The sequence below is a fragment of the Triturus cristatus genome, chromosome 1_1 (assembly GCF_964204655.1).
Source record: "Triturus cristatus chromosome 1_1, aTriCri1.1, whole genome shotgun sequence".
NCBI classification, from domain to species: domain Eukaryota; kingdom Metazoa; phylum Chordata; class Amphibia; order Caudata; family Salamandridae; genus Triturus; species Triturus cristatus.
Window position 1 is genome coordinate 108,601,964 of NC_140579.1, and position 18,879 is coordinate 108,620,842.

The window sequence follows — 18,879 nt, forward strand, 5'->3', positions numbered from 1 at the left end:
TGTGTGTGTGTGTGTTGTTCGTTCCCAGGAGGGTTGTGTTTAACGGAGTGAATCCGAACACTCGAAGCCATGATCCGGGGGTGGGGGCGCCCCCACCGCAGAAAGGAGGCCGTGGGGGCGAGAGCACAAAGCGTTGGGGAAAAGAGGGGTCGGATGAGGGGGGGGAAAGGTCCTGGTGAGGGGTGAGAGCCAGTAACAGCTGGGAAGTGATACAGCGCTATATGAACAAGCCCGCGAGTGGTGCAAAAAGGCACAACTGATGAACGGGGAGGAGTAGGTGAAGAGCACAATACGGGAGGGGAGGCTGGCAAGAATAAGCCCGTGAGCGGTGCGCGCGAGCACCAGGCAATCTGTTTTCAATGATCGCGCCCGCATCTGGGCGTGATAATTTAAAACAGATGGTGCCCATGCGCGTAACCACAAGCCTTAGAACAATGATGGATTCAACCCAGATCTGTGACTGGGGGTGAGTGTCTGAAAAATGTCAGCGCTTCATCCATCATCTCCTTGTGTTTGCTTTGTTCGCCCTAAGTTGGCAGGGTATGTTGTGGGTCCCTTGCTCACTTTGCCACTGGATTGAAGCTAGCCTGGCTGATGAGGGGTGTTACCCCGAAACCGGTCCCAGGATGCTTGTTTCCAGTCCTGTGAAGACCTGGCTTGGCAGTTCGGGCTGGACTGTTCCCGTGAGGCACAGGGTCAAGACTGATTTGCATATGGCTGGGTCTGAACTGGGGTGACAAAGTGAGCTAAAGAATGATGATGGATTCAAACCAGATCTGGGACTGGGGGTTGAGTGTCTGGAAAGTTTCAGCGCTCCGCCCATCATCTCCTTGTGTTTGCTTTATTGCATTGGTCAGTTTTTTTCCCTAACATAGGCTGCCACAGAAGTTGTCACACCACAACCCACAAGCGCCACTGAACACCCTACGCCAGTTCACCTGAATGAATTTCCATTATTAGATCTGGAATCACTCAAATCTCTTGCTCTTCAGGTAAAATCTGGCTCTCCCCTCGACCCTGCACCCCCTAAAATGATGAATATGGCCAACCCAATCATCCTTCCTATTCTCCTGGATTTACTCAACAGCTCCATTTCATCAGGGATGGTACCCCCCGCCTGGAAACAAGCAATGGTGAAAGCATTGTTAAAAAAACCGAATCTCAATCCATCAGACCCTAATAATTACCGTCCAATTTCCTTGCTACCATGGGCAAGTAAAATTTTTGAGAAGTTCATCAACCGCCATCTCACCAACTATCTTGAGGAGAACCTCCTACTGGACGCCACCCAAACTGGGTTTCGCCCTAGACACGGCACAGAATCAGCGCTGTTAGCCGTTATGGAAGAAGCTAGGAGGATTTTGGATCGAGGAGGGATAGTGGCAGTGGTCCTCCTCGATCTAAGTGCAGCATTCGACACAGTATGCCACAAAACCCTGTTATCCCGACTCTTCGACCTTGGCATCTCAGGAAACGCCCTCGACTGGCTGAGCTCATTTCTCTGTAACAGAACCTTTCAGGTCTTTGATGGCGATTCTTACTCTACAAGCAGACTCCTAAACTGCGGCGTGCCCCAGGGCTCTTCATTGAGTCCCACGCTGTTTAATGTGTACATGAGGCCACTGGCGGGGGTCGTCCAAAAATACGGTATCAAAATCATATCGTATGCGGACGACACACAGCTGGTGGTCTCCCTGACACAGAAAGACATTGTGCTTTCTCAATCCAATCTGGCAGCATGCATGGAGAAAGTCAAAAGTTGGATGACAAAGTCATCCTTAAAACTCAACGGTGATAAGACCGAGATAATGATACTCGGCCCCTCTCCCCCTACCACCTACAACCTACAACCAGCTCTGGCCCGCAAGTTTAGGACCAATACCAACTCCGAAGGAAGATATAAAAAGCCTAGGAGTATGGCTAGATAACTAACTCACACTAAATACTCAGGCAACGAAAACAGCTGCAACCTGCTTCGGGATTATCCGAATGTTAAAAAAAATCTTGGCAATATTACCCTTTGAAGCCAAGCAGGTCGTCATTCAGGGCCTTGTACAATCTAGGTTGGATTTTAACAATGCTCTATACTTAGGAGCCCCAGAGTATGTGTTGGAAAAACTGCAGAGAACACAGAACTGTGCTGCCCGCACCCTTCTCCAGATCCCTCGCAGACAGTCAGTCAAGGCAGGAATCAGATCTCTCCACTGGCTTCCAGTCAGAGAGAGAATAAAGTTCAAAGCCCTCTGCATATCGCATCAAGCATTTCATAGAGTGAGCCCGGAGATCAATCACTCACTTCTCTCACCTTACTGTCCCGGTAAAACCCTTCGTTCCACCAATGCATTTTTCGCCGTAGTCCCAAGAATTAAAAAAGCGAGAGCAGGTGGTAGGTCCTTTTCTTTGAATGCTGCCAAACTCTGGAACTCTCTGCCTTTTTCACTTAGATCCAACCCCACCCTTCTTCATTTCCGCAAAGAACTGAAAACATTTTTATTCAGAAACTAATCCTCTCCTGCCCCCTTTCACTAATCCCCCCTGCTCCCCCCTGGCCCCTCCTCAGAGTCTCCTTTCCACTACTAGCGCTTGGACGCCCGCGGGCAGCAGACGCGCTCTACAAAAACCCTTCACTTCACTTCACATACCTTTTTAGTAGCCTTGAACCTCTCAATCTGTCTATATAAAAATCGAAATGATTGTTGTAAAATAACGGACTAAGTTTTTAGTGTAAAAGTACCTTTGGTCACAGGATTACAGACTGGATTTGCAGAAACGTTTTGTTTCTCCATTGCTGGCTGTCAGATCTTGAAAATGAACCTGTGTGCTCCGAAACGTTGTGCGACTTTCTGCATTGTACTTATTTTGTTGATCTGATGGAATGTGTCAGTACCTAATTAATATATATAATATTCTTGTACGGACACAGTGTTAAAATATTCCATAAGTGGTAGTGGTGGCACATAAATACCAAACCTCCAGTTGTCTGTCTAACCTATGTTAAAACCGTGATCTCTTAGAGATGTGTTTGATATTACACTGAAGATACTCAGCTAATGAAAATCTAGGATGTCTAAACCACAGTGGACCCCCTAGGTTCGGTGCTGTCTCTAGAGCATAAAAACGATGGATTTAGGCCCAGATCTCTGTGCTGGGGTGAATGTATGACATTTTTCTGCATTCTGTTCATCAACTGTTGTTTTTGCATTTGTCGCCCCGAATGGGAAGGGTATGCCCAGACGTGGGTCCAGTGCTCACATGCCACTGGAATCAAGCTATTCTGGCTGAAGAGGGGTGAAACCCCGAAACCGGTCCTAGGATGCTTGTTTACAGTCCAGGGAGGACCTGGCTTGGCAGTTCGGGCTGGACTGTTCCCATGAGGCACAGGGTCAAGACTGATTTGCATATGGCTGGGTTCAAACTGAAATGGCATGGTGAGCAAAAAAAAACGATGGATTTAGGCCCAGATCTCTGTACTGGAGTGAATGTATGACATTGTCCTGCATTCTGTCCATCAACTGTTGTTTTTGCATTTGTCGCCCCGAGTGGGAAGGGTATGACCAGACGTGGGTCCCGTGCTCTCCATGCCACTGGAATCAAGCTATCCTGGCTGACGAGGGGTGAAACCCCAAAACCGGTCCTAGGATGCTTGTTTCCAATCCAGGGAAGACCTGTTTTGTATTTGTCTCTAGAGCCAAGCAACAATATAATCGAAAGTATAATTTAATGAATTAAAATCCCTAGGAGAGACTGCTATTTTGCCTTCAAAAACAGAGGTTGTGATTTGATGCTGCTGATCCATGTATACACCATTTCAGTTGTCCAGCTAAGAACCACTAGCGCCACATTTTGTTAGAAAACGAGCAATGGTGTGACTTGGCTTGGTGTATGAAACTGGAGGCGTTCTAACATTGAGCAGACGATTGATTTAATCTCACTTTAGCAGTTGATGTGTAATTGAAGCTCAGTGGGAAGGTTGTAGGTTTGGGTTTGACCTCTGAGCAACTAGCACTTCTGGTTTAGATCCATTGAGGCAAAATGGTCTCTCGTCTATTCTTAAAGATTGCTGAATTAAGCTGAAATGTTATAATAGATACCCCAATTACCACCCATACGCAGGTGCAGGCGGTTTGGGAATAGAAAGATACCAATTACTTTTCTCATAGATGCTAATTTTTGAATGAACAAAGAAAACTGTGTTATGCTTTGTCATTCTAACTAGAGGCTCACCTTCTCTGCATTAATTCTGTCAAGTCATAGGTTTTGCAACAGAAAACAAATGAGAAATGTCCACAACCAATCTCCTCTTTAGCTATCTGGTAGCTCAACCGGGCATCGGCCAATTCGCTTGGTCTCTACAGTCTGGGGTAAGTTCCGCAGGTTCCAAGTCCTGATGTGTAAGCAGTTTAGGGAATAGGTTCAAGGTCTGGTCAATATCCAATTATTGTCCCAGGGAAGTAAAACAATGTGGAGGGGACCACTTATGGCAGACATCTTGGGGTCAGGCAGGGGACTATTGACCTTAGTGTTACATTCAGCCATCCCCAATTATATCTGTCATTCGAGTGGAGGTGATTGAAGAACAAGGAGCAGCTAGAGGCCAGAGTCAGTGTCCGCTAGTCTCTCATGGAGGAGAGTACCCAATGTGAAAACAACAACAGATTTTGGAAACGTTCTGATGGAGAAGCGGGTCCAGATATCTAGAAATAACCTCAAAGCATGCAGACAAATATTTCCTGTAAGTGGAAGCTTGCGTGAGGCGTGTAGAGCAGCCAGTGGGTGCCAGGGAGGATCACGTTCAAGGCTTCAGCTGTCGAGCATTGGACCATATGACTATATCCTGACCTCACCAACAGACGCAGCTCGTTATGGGTAAATGGCATCAGGGCACAGATTGGAGTACAGAGCTCACGGTGGGAGTGTATGTTTACTTATGCTCAAACATTTCAATGTCCTCGGATCTTACCACCGTTCCTGTCCTCTTGAGCAGGCAATTGTAATGTAAGAGTTTCCTCATGAAGTACAGTAGAGCACTGAGTTGTTTGTCATTTTTGGTGTTTGCCCGAGTAGGTGTGCAACCCTAAGTGGATAGCACTGGCCCTAAAAACAGTCGGAGGTTCATTTTCCGGATATTTTTGCCAGGCTTTCTATATGTGTAACATTAACTTTTAGATTATTCTAGGGTGTTGCCTGATGAACCTGGGAAAAGTAGTCTGGAGAACTTGTTTAAAGAGTTCTACCTTCCATATAAATGATGGAATAGCTTCTGCATAGCGGATTTTAAGTGCGCCGACCTGCTTAATGCTTTGTCTCCTTGATAACATAAGACCTTTGGAACCACTGCAATGTGCCTTCACGAGTGCTGGCGAGTCACTTTATTTAGTCATAAATTGGATATCTTGTGCCTGCATATTACACTTCGAACATAAAACCTGAGCTGGAATTATCTGCTTTCCTTTGTAAAGGAAATCGTTGCTGCACCCTTTTGAATAACAAGCGCGCGCGCCTCGTGCTGAAAGAGGAGGAGGCAGGGGGAGGGGAGAGAGAGGAGGGGGCCTGCGCCTGTTTCCCTTGCAGGAGCGAGCCTTGAAACCATTTGTTAATTACAAACAGATGGTTTCAAAGCTCGCTCCCACAAGGGAATCGCCAAACGTGCACTCTTTGCCATTCAAAGCAATGCAATGCGTGCACGTTTTTGGCCTCAAAATTGAATCGATTCCTAAAGGTCTCCTCCCATACATTTCTAAAGACAGTTGAAAACATGACTACACTACCCATATCCCGGCAACAAAGCCTTAGGAGAAATCCTCGGCTTACAACCCAGGAATTGAAAACACCTCAACCAGCAAACTGCTTTCAATAGACAGGTCATCTAAGAACGGTGGACCTATGGTTCTCCATGTCATTGTGTAATTATGTACTTGCATATATAACAGTTATGGCCCATAATAATACTAAGACCGTAATATGCAGCGGGCAGCAGCAAAGTGTTACTTATATCACTAAATTCACATAAAAATGACCGCCTATGAGAGTTGTCCCTCACTGGCACTGTACAGCCAAAAAGATGCAATCACCACCAAATTAACAAGCATGGAACAACTTAAGGGATCTGCCACACATTGCTGGCAATTCAGAGGACTTTAATATAGTCCACCACAGCAGGTCGCAAATATCTATACAATCTGATCCCTTCTTAACATCTCACAAAGACACTCCCGATATGAAAGTATTATAAAAATGCCCATACCAACAGTTCGCTCCATTTCTTTCTGCTTCAAACCATGCCAGCTCAGGACCACAAATATACACAAAATCTCAAATTGCACAACCCAGTATGAGTAATCAACTAAGCAGACTATAACAGAAGAAATACCATAAAGAAACCCAAGCTGTTCAAAGCTAGCAGCATACTTGAAACCATAAAACTGTGCATCTGTCTATCACACTTCATCATTCACTACACTGCTACACGCTGCGTCCCATAACATGATATCCATACATCGGTGGTCATCACGCAAAACAAGGAAACACTTCCAACATAGGATGCAAACAAAGACCCCATACTTCCAAACACACACCCTGCATGGTGTAGCGTGCTCCTCCTGTAGGCAAGCGCTTCAGCACTTCATTTAGGGGTAGTGAGACCGATTAAATGCTGCAACACAATACAACACAACATGAAAGAAGCTGGGACAGTGGTAATGGAAGGTTGTGTGAACTTTGAATCTCTCCACATTGCTGATTAAAATGTGTCAGGAACCACAGGCTTAGAAGAGTTCTTATATGAGTGAGAGTGCCTTGACAGTTCCTGAGAGGCACTTCAAGGCTCAGCAATGTGGACACCTGATTTTGACAGTGCAGCCAGCACTTTGCTTGGTCCATGCTGGGAGCAGCCACCGTGCTGCAAAACAATTTCCAAAACTAGCAAGTTCGGGGACAAGCGCTTATTGTTTTTCATAAGACTCTGACCCAGATCAAGAGACTGAAAGGCCGAAGAGGTGGAAAGAAGGAGAAGGTAAAAGACAGGAAAACATATGTGTAGGGTGCTGAAACCTAGAAGCATTGTGAAGGATCAGCCATCTTGTTATTCAGCAATCCTGAAAGTGGGCTACTGAGAATATATCTTTGAGCCCTTGCACTTATTTTATTTATTTAATTTACAAATTAAGCACCACACTGACTCCAGAGCCCCCACACCAGCAAGCCCCTTTGGCAATATTAATGAATTCACTCTACTGTCTTTGAAACATATCAAGTGTTCGGGAACCATGATTGGGCTCCAGTTTCTTGTAACTGGGCCCATGCAAGTGTTCCTGAATATTTCTGCGACATCCTGCAGGACATTCAAAAACGCGACTGCAGGGGTAGACCAGGCATTTGGACGAACTAATGCTCTCCGAGACCCCTCATAATGTAGACACACACCTTTAATGTCAGGCTACACGATTATTGGAGAACACCAGTGTGATCCTGGGGCATTTTAAACTTCAGTGTAGACAATTTCAAAGCTCCAGAGCAGTTCCAGGGTCCTCTCTTCTTTGCAACGTGGACCCAAGATGACAGGTTCTTAACTCATGTATTTTTCAAGAATTGCACAACTACTGATGTAGAACGAGCTACACAGAGTTAGCACCAGTTACAGACCTCAGAGATACACAATGGACTCGCAGCCGATATGAATACCAGCTGCTCGCAGACTCGCAGGGCTAACTCAGAATTTCGTCAAGGCGAGGTTGATAAAAGGTGATACACTAGGTTGGTAGATGGTATTTTTTGTGCTTGTACAGATTGCAATATAAACTGTAAATATTATTAATATTAGTTATTCTTTGTAATATTTTCAGGAGTAAAAATTGCAGGAAGGAGCAGGACAGTGATGGTGCTAATATTACCAATCTCAGTTGGGCGAGTGTTAGTAGAAGTATATGCACACTTGTCTAACATGTGCAAGATTTCTCTGATTGTGAGCAGTTTATAGAGAGGAAATAGATATTTTCCATTCATGTGTGTTGTTGACCGTGTAGATTGGAGGGGCGGCGAGACATTGGTTTGGGGGGTATTGCTCAATGCGAACATCGCAAAGGAAGTGGTCTCATATCCTACCTGGTCATTCAGAAATAACAACTTTTGCAAAATAGTTTATTGGTGGATAGCGTGCACAAAATAACTGCACAGCAGAAGAGGAATGAGGCGCCTCGTCTAGAACACCACAGTTTGCGCCGCTAGAGGGCAGTTTTGTTCAGCCACTTGAACGTGGCACTTTCAGGAAACACAAAGATTACAGGAATTGCATTTTCAGTTTTGGTGTTAAAGACAACAGTGTTTAATGAGACACCCATATACATGTGCGCTTTCAAAAGGACACTTTTTATTTACCGACAGAAAAAACAGCTCAAATGCGTTATTTTAAATAGGAGCGCAAAGGCACTTAAAAAAAATATAATAGACTAGTTCAGGGGCGGCTCCTCCACTAGGGCGGAGGAGCATTGCCCTACTGCTTTCTCAAGTGTGAGAAGCAGAAGCATAAAATGGTAATAACTTTCCGTTATTACCATTTTATGTTTGGTTGAGGGTGGGCAGTGCTGCTCTACGAGGAGTCAGGCAGGGGAGGAGTGGTGTGCACACTCCCGAGGGCACAATGACTGTTTGGCCGAACCTCTGGGGCCGCCCAAACCAGGCATGCGCACTCTGCCCTTTCTTCATGCAGGCTGCAGTGCAGCCTGCATGGAGAACATGGCCTCCCCGTAAGCCCTGGCTGGGCGGCGGCCCCCCCAAACACAACGCTGCCATTGCAGCATTGTAATTGGCAATGGGGAGGCAGGAGAGCAGCAGCCGGAGCCAAGAAGACGCGGGACCCAGCCGGCAAAAAAGTAAGTTAGATTTTTTTTTTTAAACATTAAATGAACCACACTCCAAGCCCCTCCTCTGCGCAAGCCCCCGCGACTGACTAGTGTGGGGGCTGGGGGGCGGAAGCAACAAGAGTGAGAGAACATGGAAAGAGAGAAAAGGGTGGTGTGGTCCAGGAGCAAACGGGCGACAGAGTGACATGAGGAAGGGTGGGAGGAGGAAGCACACGAGGAAGACCGCTCCAAAACACATGCACGCTCATGGAGAGTGCAAACAAGAAGAAACAAACATTTGAAATGCAATAGGTCTCGCATATGTGAGAGTTAGAGCTACTGGCGTTCTAAATGACAATGTCTTTTACCCACTGGGGGCTGCTATTTAACGGGGTTGGTGGGTGGTAGTAAATGGAGGGGGAAAACGTACCTTCGGGCCAGCCTCCCGGCCGGCTGCCACATCTCGGATCTCTTTCGCTCCTTCAACTGTGCAAGACTATTTGAGTCGAGAGAGCATGAGAAATAAGGGCAAGCGTCACAGAATGGGTGGATGGGAGGGGGCGGGGTACAAGAGGGGCCCCAAGGGGCGGGGAAGCTAAATAGAGAGCAAGGGACTGTGCTAAGAGCAAAGGGTCTGTGAATGATCTAACAAACCCTCAGAGAGAAGGGGCTGACACATATTAGAGGGAAGTGCATGTCAGAGGCAGGAGAGGTCCAAACACTGGGCAAAGAAGGGAGAGCATTTGGATGCCGGTGGCGACCCCATCAGAGAGCTGATACAAGTAGCTCCACATTGCGCGAGAAGTTGGGTATTTACCTAAAAACAGCACAATATCATACAGAATCTCCACTTTCACAAATGAATATTCCCAGCAGCGATTTCTATAAAATAATCTGCTGCTTCCCTGGATCACATTTTGAACAAGGAGGAAGCAACAACTGGGGAAATAAGAAATATCTAGCAACAACGAGGAGGAATTGATGACTGGGGGAGAAGAAACAAGAAAATCAAGAATAACAAACATTTAACACGCCATTCCTGTAGAACCATACTTCTGGTAAATATTGTTCTAGGGATTGTTTAAGTAATGCCATTTATTGCTGTACAGCATTTGGCCCATACACATAAAATATATATTTCAACAGATTGTCAACTGCTATAGGACTGGTGCAGACATGTCAACCTATTACACAGCAAAGTGGATTTTATGGGCAAACAGAAGTCAGGCTTTACAAGACGCCACAAAAGGAGGAATACCGGGGTCTTGTTTACTGCTGTAAAATAGATTTCCTAGCAGATAAAGCAGTGCGCTCATATCTGAGGGCCATTTGGCTGGATTGGGATGGGGCAGGTGGGAGGGTGAATGAGGCAAAGAGGCTACAGGAGACGCAGCGAGTGAAGAGCCATATATTTTGAACATTTGCCTAAGTTATATATAATTAAGCTGCCCCCCTGAGTATGAAGAACAAAGAAAATTAATAACAAGAAACATGTTGCCACGCTGGGGGGAAAACATGGCGGCCGCAGAGTCAGCTATTGACCTCCCTGAGCCCCCGTGGAAGTGTGCAGTTACCGGCCCCATGGCGTTTTTCGATGCGGAGGTCTTTTCTGCTGAAAGGACGCCTGTGAGAGACGATCTTCTTTTCTCCTACCGCATATCTTTCAGTTCGAGTACTCGATTACGGCTCAAGAATTCGGAACGTCGGACGGGCGTTAATGTGTGTCGGCTCGAGTCTGACGCCTCCCCCCGCCTCTCCCCTGCGGTGGAAGCAGGCAGCCGTGGAGCTTAGGCGCGGGCGTAGGCTCAGGGGCTCCCGAGGGAGAGTTCTCGAGGTCTGCGAGGCGAGGGTCATCTAAAGGAGCCCACAGAACCAGAAGAAAACACGGAGGACAGAGCAGTGAAGGCGGGAGAAACTGCGGGTGTAGCGGGCGACCTCCAACCATTTTCAGACAACAAAGGATTGAGCAGTAAGGAGGGGGTACAGGCGGGGGGGGTTTGGGTCACCAAAGGCCAAAAAACCTACCAGTGGTACATTTCCAGGGGGGGGAGGCAAGAGTAGAAGGCGGGGGAAGGGCCCTAAGAACAGTGCCCCGGCGGAGAAGCTAAGTGTGGGTCTCAAGATGCCTCAACAACTTACCTTAGAGACTTTAAAGGCTTCAGAGGTACCGGAGATAAAGAGAGGTAAACGACTCACACTCCTTAAAGCCAGTGCTAGTGCCAGCTCTCAGTTAGCTGAAAGGGGTAGTAAAAAAGAGATATGTAGGGTGCAATCCGCATAACTCCCTCACTGCTTTCATACTTCAGGGTGCGGCCCCAAATTTTAGACATCCAGCTAGGCTTAGAGGCAGTTGGTGATCCAAGTGAAACCCCGGTGGGAGCTATGAGCAGCAATAACAACGCCGAGAGCGATGAGATAACTAGTTTGGCCGACCCCCCTGGATTAGGAACCACAACGGATGTTTCAGCAGTAGGTTCGGGGGCCATATTGGACCCCGGGGGCCTAGATCACGCCGTGGATAACTCTGTGGAAGTTGGGGGGGGCGCCACCGCTACTAAGGGTGATCCTATTGGTGAGGAGAAAGAAGGTGGTTGTGCATTGGAGGTACTTTTGAACGCTATGCGGCAGGAGATAAGGTGCGGCTTTGCAGAATCAAAAACTAATCAGAGTGAGATCAGGGCTGTATGTGAGACTCTCGAGAAGAAGGTTGACGGACTCTGAGAGAACAGAGTATCTGGAAAATTCGGTAGGGCGACTAAAATCTAGTCTGGAGTCGGCAGAGAGCAAGATCCAATACTTGCGTAAGGAAGGCGATGTCATGAAGGAGAGAGTTGAGTCCTTGGAGAACTACTCTAGAAGAAACAATCTCCGTCTTCTGAAAATACCAGAGGGGAGGGAAGGCGGTGATATCAAGGCATTTGTGGTGTCTTTATTAAAAGACTCATTTAATCTCGATGAAATGACGGAAGCTCTCGAGAGGGATATACAGAGGATACACAGAGATCCTTTCCGCTTCAACCCCAGGAGAGTAAACCAAGAAAGATCTTGGTGAACTTTCTCACCTATACCCTCAAGGAAAAAAAACTGAACCTAGCATTAAAAGCGAAATCAGTAAAGGCTACAGATTTCTCTTTTGAAATCCGGTCAGATCTGTCTAAAACCACATTAGACAGACAGTGGGAGTTAGGTCAAAAAATAGACAAGTTTAGAGCAGTAGGGGCAACAGTACAGATGAGGTTCCCTGCCTTCCTGAGGGTGATGTACAACAACAAAATGCATAATATCCGTACCCCTCAGGAGGCAGATGAGCTAATAGCTTCCATTAGTTAGTACTCATGAGAGGGGGAAAAAAAAAAAAGGAAAGGAAAGAATGAGAATGAGGAGGGGGCAAGGAAAGGAAAAAGAAAAAAATTCTAAGAAATTTCATTTAAAAAAAAAAAGGGAAGAAAAGAGACAAGGGAAAAAAAAAAAAAAGTGCGTGAAAGAAAGGAAAAAAAAAATAATAAAAAAAAATAAAAAAAATAACACAAAAAGGTGATAAACACGACGTTAAGTCAATTTGGGCTCTATCACCATGGAGGTCACCCCCCCCCCCCCCCCCCCCCGCATCGATCCCACCCAGTCATTCTGACATTCTTCATGCTCTTTTTGCCATCTCTTTGGTTTCAGTTGTTAACTTGATATAGAGGTGGCGGCAAGCCGGTTACTTCTTTAATAGGCTTTGTGGGGGTTCAGGGGGTGGTCTGTTTCTGACGCAAACTGGCAATACACCTGGCCAGTACTAGTAAGGGAGGGTTTTCCAGAGGGGGGGGGGGGGGGGCGGGTGGGAGGAAGAGTTAAAAAGTCCTCATAAGTTTGTCCCAGTTATCTATATATTATGCAAAAAAAGCTTCTGATCATGTTCAGGTTAAGAGATGTCGATCGGTTCACTTTAGAGAGACTGGTTCCGTAGGCAGAAGGACAGGGAGGGACAATGCGTTATGATAGGGTTGCAGTTTTTATCCTGGAATGTCAATGGCCAGCGTGTGAGGGCCAGGAGATATAGAATCTTACAATTCTTGAAAGACTCCCCAGCGCAGGTCATTGTCATCCAGGAGACACATCTACTCAAACATGAGGTGAGGGACATGCTTAAGAACCTGAAGTGGGTGGATAAATGTATGTGTACGGACCACAACGCTAACATACGTGGGATCCTTATCATTTTTAAAAGGCAGATCCAGGCCCAGATTCTGGAAGAGAAGGAAGTGAAGGAAGATCTCAGCGGAAGATGGCTAATTGCGAAAGTTCAGTTAGAAGGGCAAGTGTAGATTCTAGTGGGTTATTATGGCCCGAATCAAGACGATCCGTCATTCCTGAATAAAATTCAGAACCATCTGATCTCATGCCAAGATCCCGTAGTTTGGGTGGGAGACTTTAATATAGTCTTAAACCCCAAGCTCGATAAATCTTACAATTCAAGAGCATTGACGCCCTCTAAATCTAGGCAAACACTTATAGCTATAATGTCGAATCTGGGGTTGGTAGATGTATGGAGGCAGAGATCGGGTAACATACTAGGGGTTTCCTTTCACAACTCTAAGTATAAACACAAGTCAAGAATTGACTTTGCTTTTTTTAGCCATAAGCTGAAAGATGATCTGAAGGAGATAGCATATGTCCCTTCTCATCTGTCCGATCACTCGGCCATCTCTTTTACCATATTACATTACCAGCAGATTAGGCACACCTCTTGGTCTTTTGACTGGACGATCCTGCTTGAAGGGGCAGAAATGTGCTTCCTCGTTTGAGGTAAACACTTTTCTGAAAATTAACCTAAACTCGGCTTCGATAGTTTATGGTATAGGAAGCATTTAAAGCCTTCCTAAGAGGCAGTATAACAAATGGAGCCTCATACAGATGTAAGGCTTATAGGACAGCAATTACTAACAGAGCAGGAGCTTAGGCAGGCAGAGCAGAATGGCCCAGGTTCGGTAGAGGATCAGGAGAAGCGGGCAGCGTTGAAGATAAAGCTTGAAAATTTACTTCAGGAAAGGGTGGCCAAGAGATGGGAGGCAAGTAAATTGTCAAACTTTGAGTATGGAGAGGCGGCAGAAAAAATTTTGGCTTGGAAAATAAAAGCAGATCAGGCCAAAAAACATACTAAGGAAATAAAATTGGAAAGGGAAGCTAAGGCCAGAACCTCAACCTCTGAAATAGGGATCGCCTGTCAGGAGTTTTTCCAAAACATCTATAAGGAAGACATTGTAGATGACTCAACGGCCAGGGAGGCTTGGTTAGACAAGGTTCATCTGCCCACCCTTCTGTCAGAACAGCGCGACCACCTGGAGACTAAAATATCAGAGGAGGAAGTCAGTAACGCTATCAAACAACTGAAGCGAGGGAAGGCGGCTGGCCCGGATGGCCTACAAGGGGAAGTGTATGATGTATTAGGTTCAGCTATAGCTCCAACTTTGACTGCCCTCTTTAATGCCATATTTCTGGAAGGCATGGCCCCGCCAGAATCGTGGAATGAGGCAACGATAGTGCTGATCCCCAAACCTGGTAAGGACCCGGCTGTTTGCGGGTCCTATAGACCAATCTCGCTCCTAAACGTTGACTATAAGATCTTTGCAGCTATTCTTTCGAGAAGGTTGGGGAACGAGACTGGCTCAATAATCCACCAGGATTAGAAGGGATTCATAAGGGGGCGACAGTTGGCAGATCTCACCCACGACCTGGTTGGAGCCATAGACATTGCTTCTACTTTCTCTCTTCCTTTGGCCATTTTTACCCTGGATGCTACCAAAGCATTTGATAGGGTCAACTGGCCCGATCTGGCCGAGGTATTGAAAAGGTTCAATTTAGGGGATAAGTTTTGTCGAGTTATCACGCTTCTTTATAAGGATCCAAGGGCTAGACTACTGGTCAATGAGGCTCTCACTGAGCCTTTTAAGATTACGAGGGGTACCAGGCAGGGTTGCCCGCTTTCTCCCCTCCTATTCAATATGTACATTGAACCTTTTGCTCAAATCTTGAGAGAGGAGTATAACATCACCTCTTTTGAGTTTGGAGGATGGGTTAAGCGGATAGGACTCTATGCGGATGATATCCTTATTTACACAACCGACCCTGTGCAGGCCTACCCCATTATCATCAAATGGGCTAAAGAATTCGGGCAGATTTCGGGGTATGAAATCAACGAAGGAAAGACCGAGATAATGACATGGAATATTCAAAACCCGAAGTTGGTAGTCACTCCATATATGCGCTATCTGGGAATTAGGATCACACAGGAGATCGGTAATATAGCACATACCAACTTGGATCAGGTTTTTCGAGAATGTCGGGCGTTATTAAAAGCTTGGGCCTTTCTCCCATTGACAATACTTGGGAAAGTTACTTTAGTAAAAATGTCCATCCTTCCCAAGTATACATTTATTTTTAATACCATCCCTCTAGATTTTGATTAAGCAAATTCAAAAATGTCAGCAAGATATAAATTCATTTGTTTGGAGTTATAAATCAACCAGACTGGCCTGGAAAAAACTGAGAAGGATTCGGGAGAAGCTCACATTACCAGACATACAATATTACGCCTGGGCCTTTCAGCTGTCATACTCCAGGATGTTGCTGAAATCTCCATCAAGTTCATCAATCGGTAGAATGTTCAAGGCTATGTTGAATGGGGCGGATCTGCCCCCTTATGGTTTTTTATTTAAATTCGGGGACCGGAAGTTCTTTAAGAAGGTGAGGTTAAAGACCCTACAATCATTGGCAAAAGCTTGGAAGTGGATTAGAGATAGAATAGAGTTGCCCTATTTTTCAAGTTTCGCCCCAATTTGGGATTCCCCGGGTCTCCCTCCCTGTCTGAAGGATAGTCTCGCAACTCCCATAAAGGAGGCAGGGATAGTAAGATGGGGACAGCTGCTAGTGGGAGGGGCACTGGTAGGTTGGGAGGAGTTATATGAGAAGGTTGGCCCAACACTATCGAGATTTAAATATATGCAGCTTGTTAGCTGGTCCCGGGAATCGACTAGGAAAAGGATGCATTTGGGGAGGAGTAGCTTCCTGGAAGAACAGTTGGTAGAGAGACAAGAGGGGGGGAAAGAGGTAGCTCTCTGGTATTGGGTTATTCAGGAGGAGGTGGACGGGGAATTCACTTTACCCGATGAGCAGTGGGGAGGGGTCACGGGTATGCAGTGTGAGGACCTATGGATAAGATCGTTCACTCTCCTGTATAAAGCGGTTAAGCCGGCTTGGCTGAGGCGGAATCATTTGTTTACTGTTCATCGAGCCTATTTATCCCCCCAAAGGCTATCCAAGTTTCAGACTGGAAAATGTTGTAATAAGTGTAATCTCCCCGCAGCCTCCGACGTCCACATGTTTATAGACTGTCCATTTATCAACACCTTTTGGGAGGAAGTAAAGACCACTTTGAACTCTATACTTAAGACTTCCATTTCTGTCACATTGCCGTTAATAATATTTGGCATGGACGATAATATCACGGGGCAAGAAAGGTGCTTTTTATTCTATGCAATTTTGCTAGCCAGACGGCAGATCTGCAAATTTTGGGTCGACCAGAAGGCACCATCGCACGCAGGCTGGCCAATGTCCTTATATGATACATCTAAAGTGGACTTGGCCAGATCATATCGTGAACGTAACCTCACCTTTTGGAACGTGCTGGCTCAGTGGAAGTAGAATTGCTCGGCAGGTTTTCCGGGGTCCCCCCCACCCCCCGGGTCCGATGGTTATGCCAGTACACTCCAAGGTTCCTTGGTGGTTCCGCCCGAAAGACTGTTGAAGTCTAGATGGAGTAGCGAGATTTCTCCCCTTATAACATTCCAGAGAACGTCTTTCGCCAGTTCGTATTTTCTGGTGTATTTCTAGTTTCTAGGAGATATTCCTATCTAGTTCCCGACGACATCTAAGGTGAATGGCGTTTTTTTCTTTTTGGGAATGTGGGGCAGGAATGTGGGGCAGGCAAATGAACAAAAAAAAAAAAAAAAAAAAGATGCATGTTGCCATGTGGCATTTTATAAAGCACTAGAAATAAAATAGTGCCCCTGAGGAAAGAAGACGGAAGACAGGCAGATGGAGTGCAGGCCGGTTTACAAACATGGAGCGGAGAGAGAGCGTTCAGCAAATGAAAAGGGACGTTTCACCAATGTGCTCCAAAATGAACAGATAAGCATCAATGTGGAAAGATACCGGTAGTTAGGCACTGCTCAGTGGAAGGAAACAAATGACAAAGAGGAAAGATTAACCACTATTAAGCAAGCCTTTTTAAAGGACAATAAAAGTAACAAATAAAAAGGCAATGGGCTGGCTGTAAGCCCACAAAGTGGGTACAACATGTCTCGCAGAGATAGTGCAAGCGTTGCCTAGGCTAAACCTAAAACGAAAAATATAGCGCCTAAAAAGGGAGCAGTGGAAAGACATTATAATGTGCCCACGCTCCAGGGGTGGTGTTATACGGTTCCTGTGCATCTAGTAGGACTGTGTATTTGGAACAACAAAACTTCATAATATAGAGACAGAGTCTTCTTATATAGCCAGTAAATGTTGGTCTTTTGGCTAGCTCACAGTATCACATCTGCCCCCCTAACCTTATATAACCCAGAGTTATAGATGTTACTGATAACCTTGAACATGACCACTCTGATCTCCAAGGAAATCGTGGCAACAGATATAACCCTTTTGTTCTGTCACTTTTGCAACCCAAGGTGTCACAAAGAAAAGACACAATGATGCATTTGCAAACATTTACTAAAAAGCTGTAATCTTTGTAAATAAAACATGGACTGCAATTATTAGAAAGGAGACTTCATTCTTATAAGCAGTATTAGAATGGTGAAAACGAAAAACAATTCAACCATGTTAATTGTTCACAATGTTACTAAGGTTACTCCTATCTATCACTACTTTCCCTATGCTAAAGGGAGCATGTTGGGAGTACCTATCTGCCAGGCCTATTGGCATGACCTAATCCCATAACTTGGTGCTGTATGTCTGGAAGCTGGTCTCACTGCATTAACTCATGCACCCGTCTAGGTGTGCAGGCCGCACACTTCTTCTGCATGGCTATCTCCTTGTCAGCATGAAGGTCGGGGACAGCGGAACTGCATCTCAGAAAATTTGTCTTCAACGAACAAAAAATAAAGAAAATAAAATGAGGCATCATGTTCTCAGTTGTGCAACCCTGGAACCAAATGTGCAGTCAACAGGGAGACAATGCCTATCAGAAATAAATGCATGCATTGCACATTCTCGCAATAAGAAAAACATGTGCAAACCACAATTAGAAAAAGATGCTGAGTTAAAACGAGAAGCTAAAATGGAGACTTAATGCAAGCTACATAACAGTGGGACAAACTCAAGAATAGGAAGGAAAGCCTACACAGCTAACAAAGAAGAAGCAAGCAAATGAGTGGGAAAATAAGCCAAACAATAGGCAGGCGCTAAGCCGTCCACTGTAACATAACACTATATCTCGCAACAGACAGTGCATGGGCTGTCTTAGGCGAGACCCAAAAATGCGAAAATGGTTTTCAGAGATCAATAACATCCACGTGTAACGCCTTGATGTAGTGACTGAAAAGAAGATGGAGGGATTTGACTGAAAGCATTTGCCTCATTGGCCAAAGCAATATTTTCCAAGGAGTCTAGTGATTTTTAAACAGAAAGAGCAAGTTTATCAAATATGTGTGCCACACGGAAGACTTGGGACGTACGTACCTCTGCGACAGCTGTGAAACATATTTTGATAAAGCAATGAGAAGGGGCCACAGGGCTGCTCCTGTGATCATGCAATGTCCAGAGGGGCTGCCTGCAAGAGGACACAAAGCATTGACAAATCACAGGTGACAGTTGACATCTGACGAAATAACACATCTAAAACTGGATGCATATGCAGTCTAATACTCCCCTCTTTCATATGGGTCCTTTTAGACATAAAAAGGCAAAAACATGTGAGAATGCGTATTCACAGCATTGAGGATGTGCTTCTTGTGCACAAGGCCTCACAACACTGTAGGACGCTCCCATTAGATCATAC

The 18,879-nt window shown here is 45.6% G+C and overlaps 1 protein-coding gene across 5 annotated transcripts in view; it reads right to left on the reverse strand.

The window, feature by feature from the left end:
- Positions 1-18,879, reverse strand: part of G6PC3 (glucose-6-phosphatase catalytic subunit 3) — a 101,995-nt gene that overhangs the window by 12,151 nt on the left and 70,965 nt on the right. For all 5 annotated transcript variants that reach the window (XM_085610110.1, XM_085610000.1, XM_085610075.1 and 2 more), the window contains one exon: positions 18,561-18,651. In XM_085610110.1, coding sequence (XP_085466236.1) covers positions 18,561-18,651 — 91 coding nt within the window. The remainder of the gene's footprint in view (positions 1-18,560; positions 18,652-18,879) is intronic.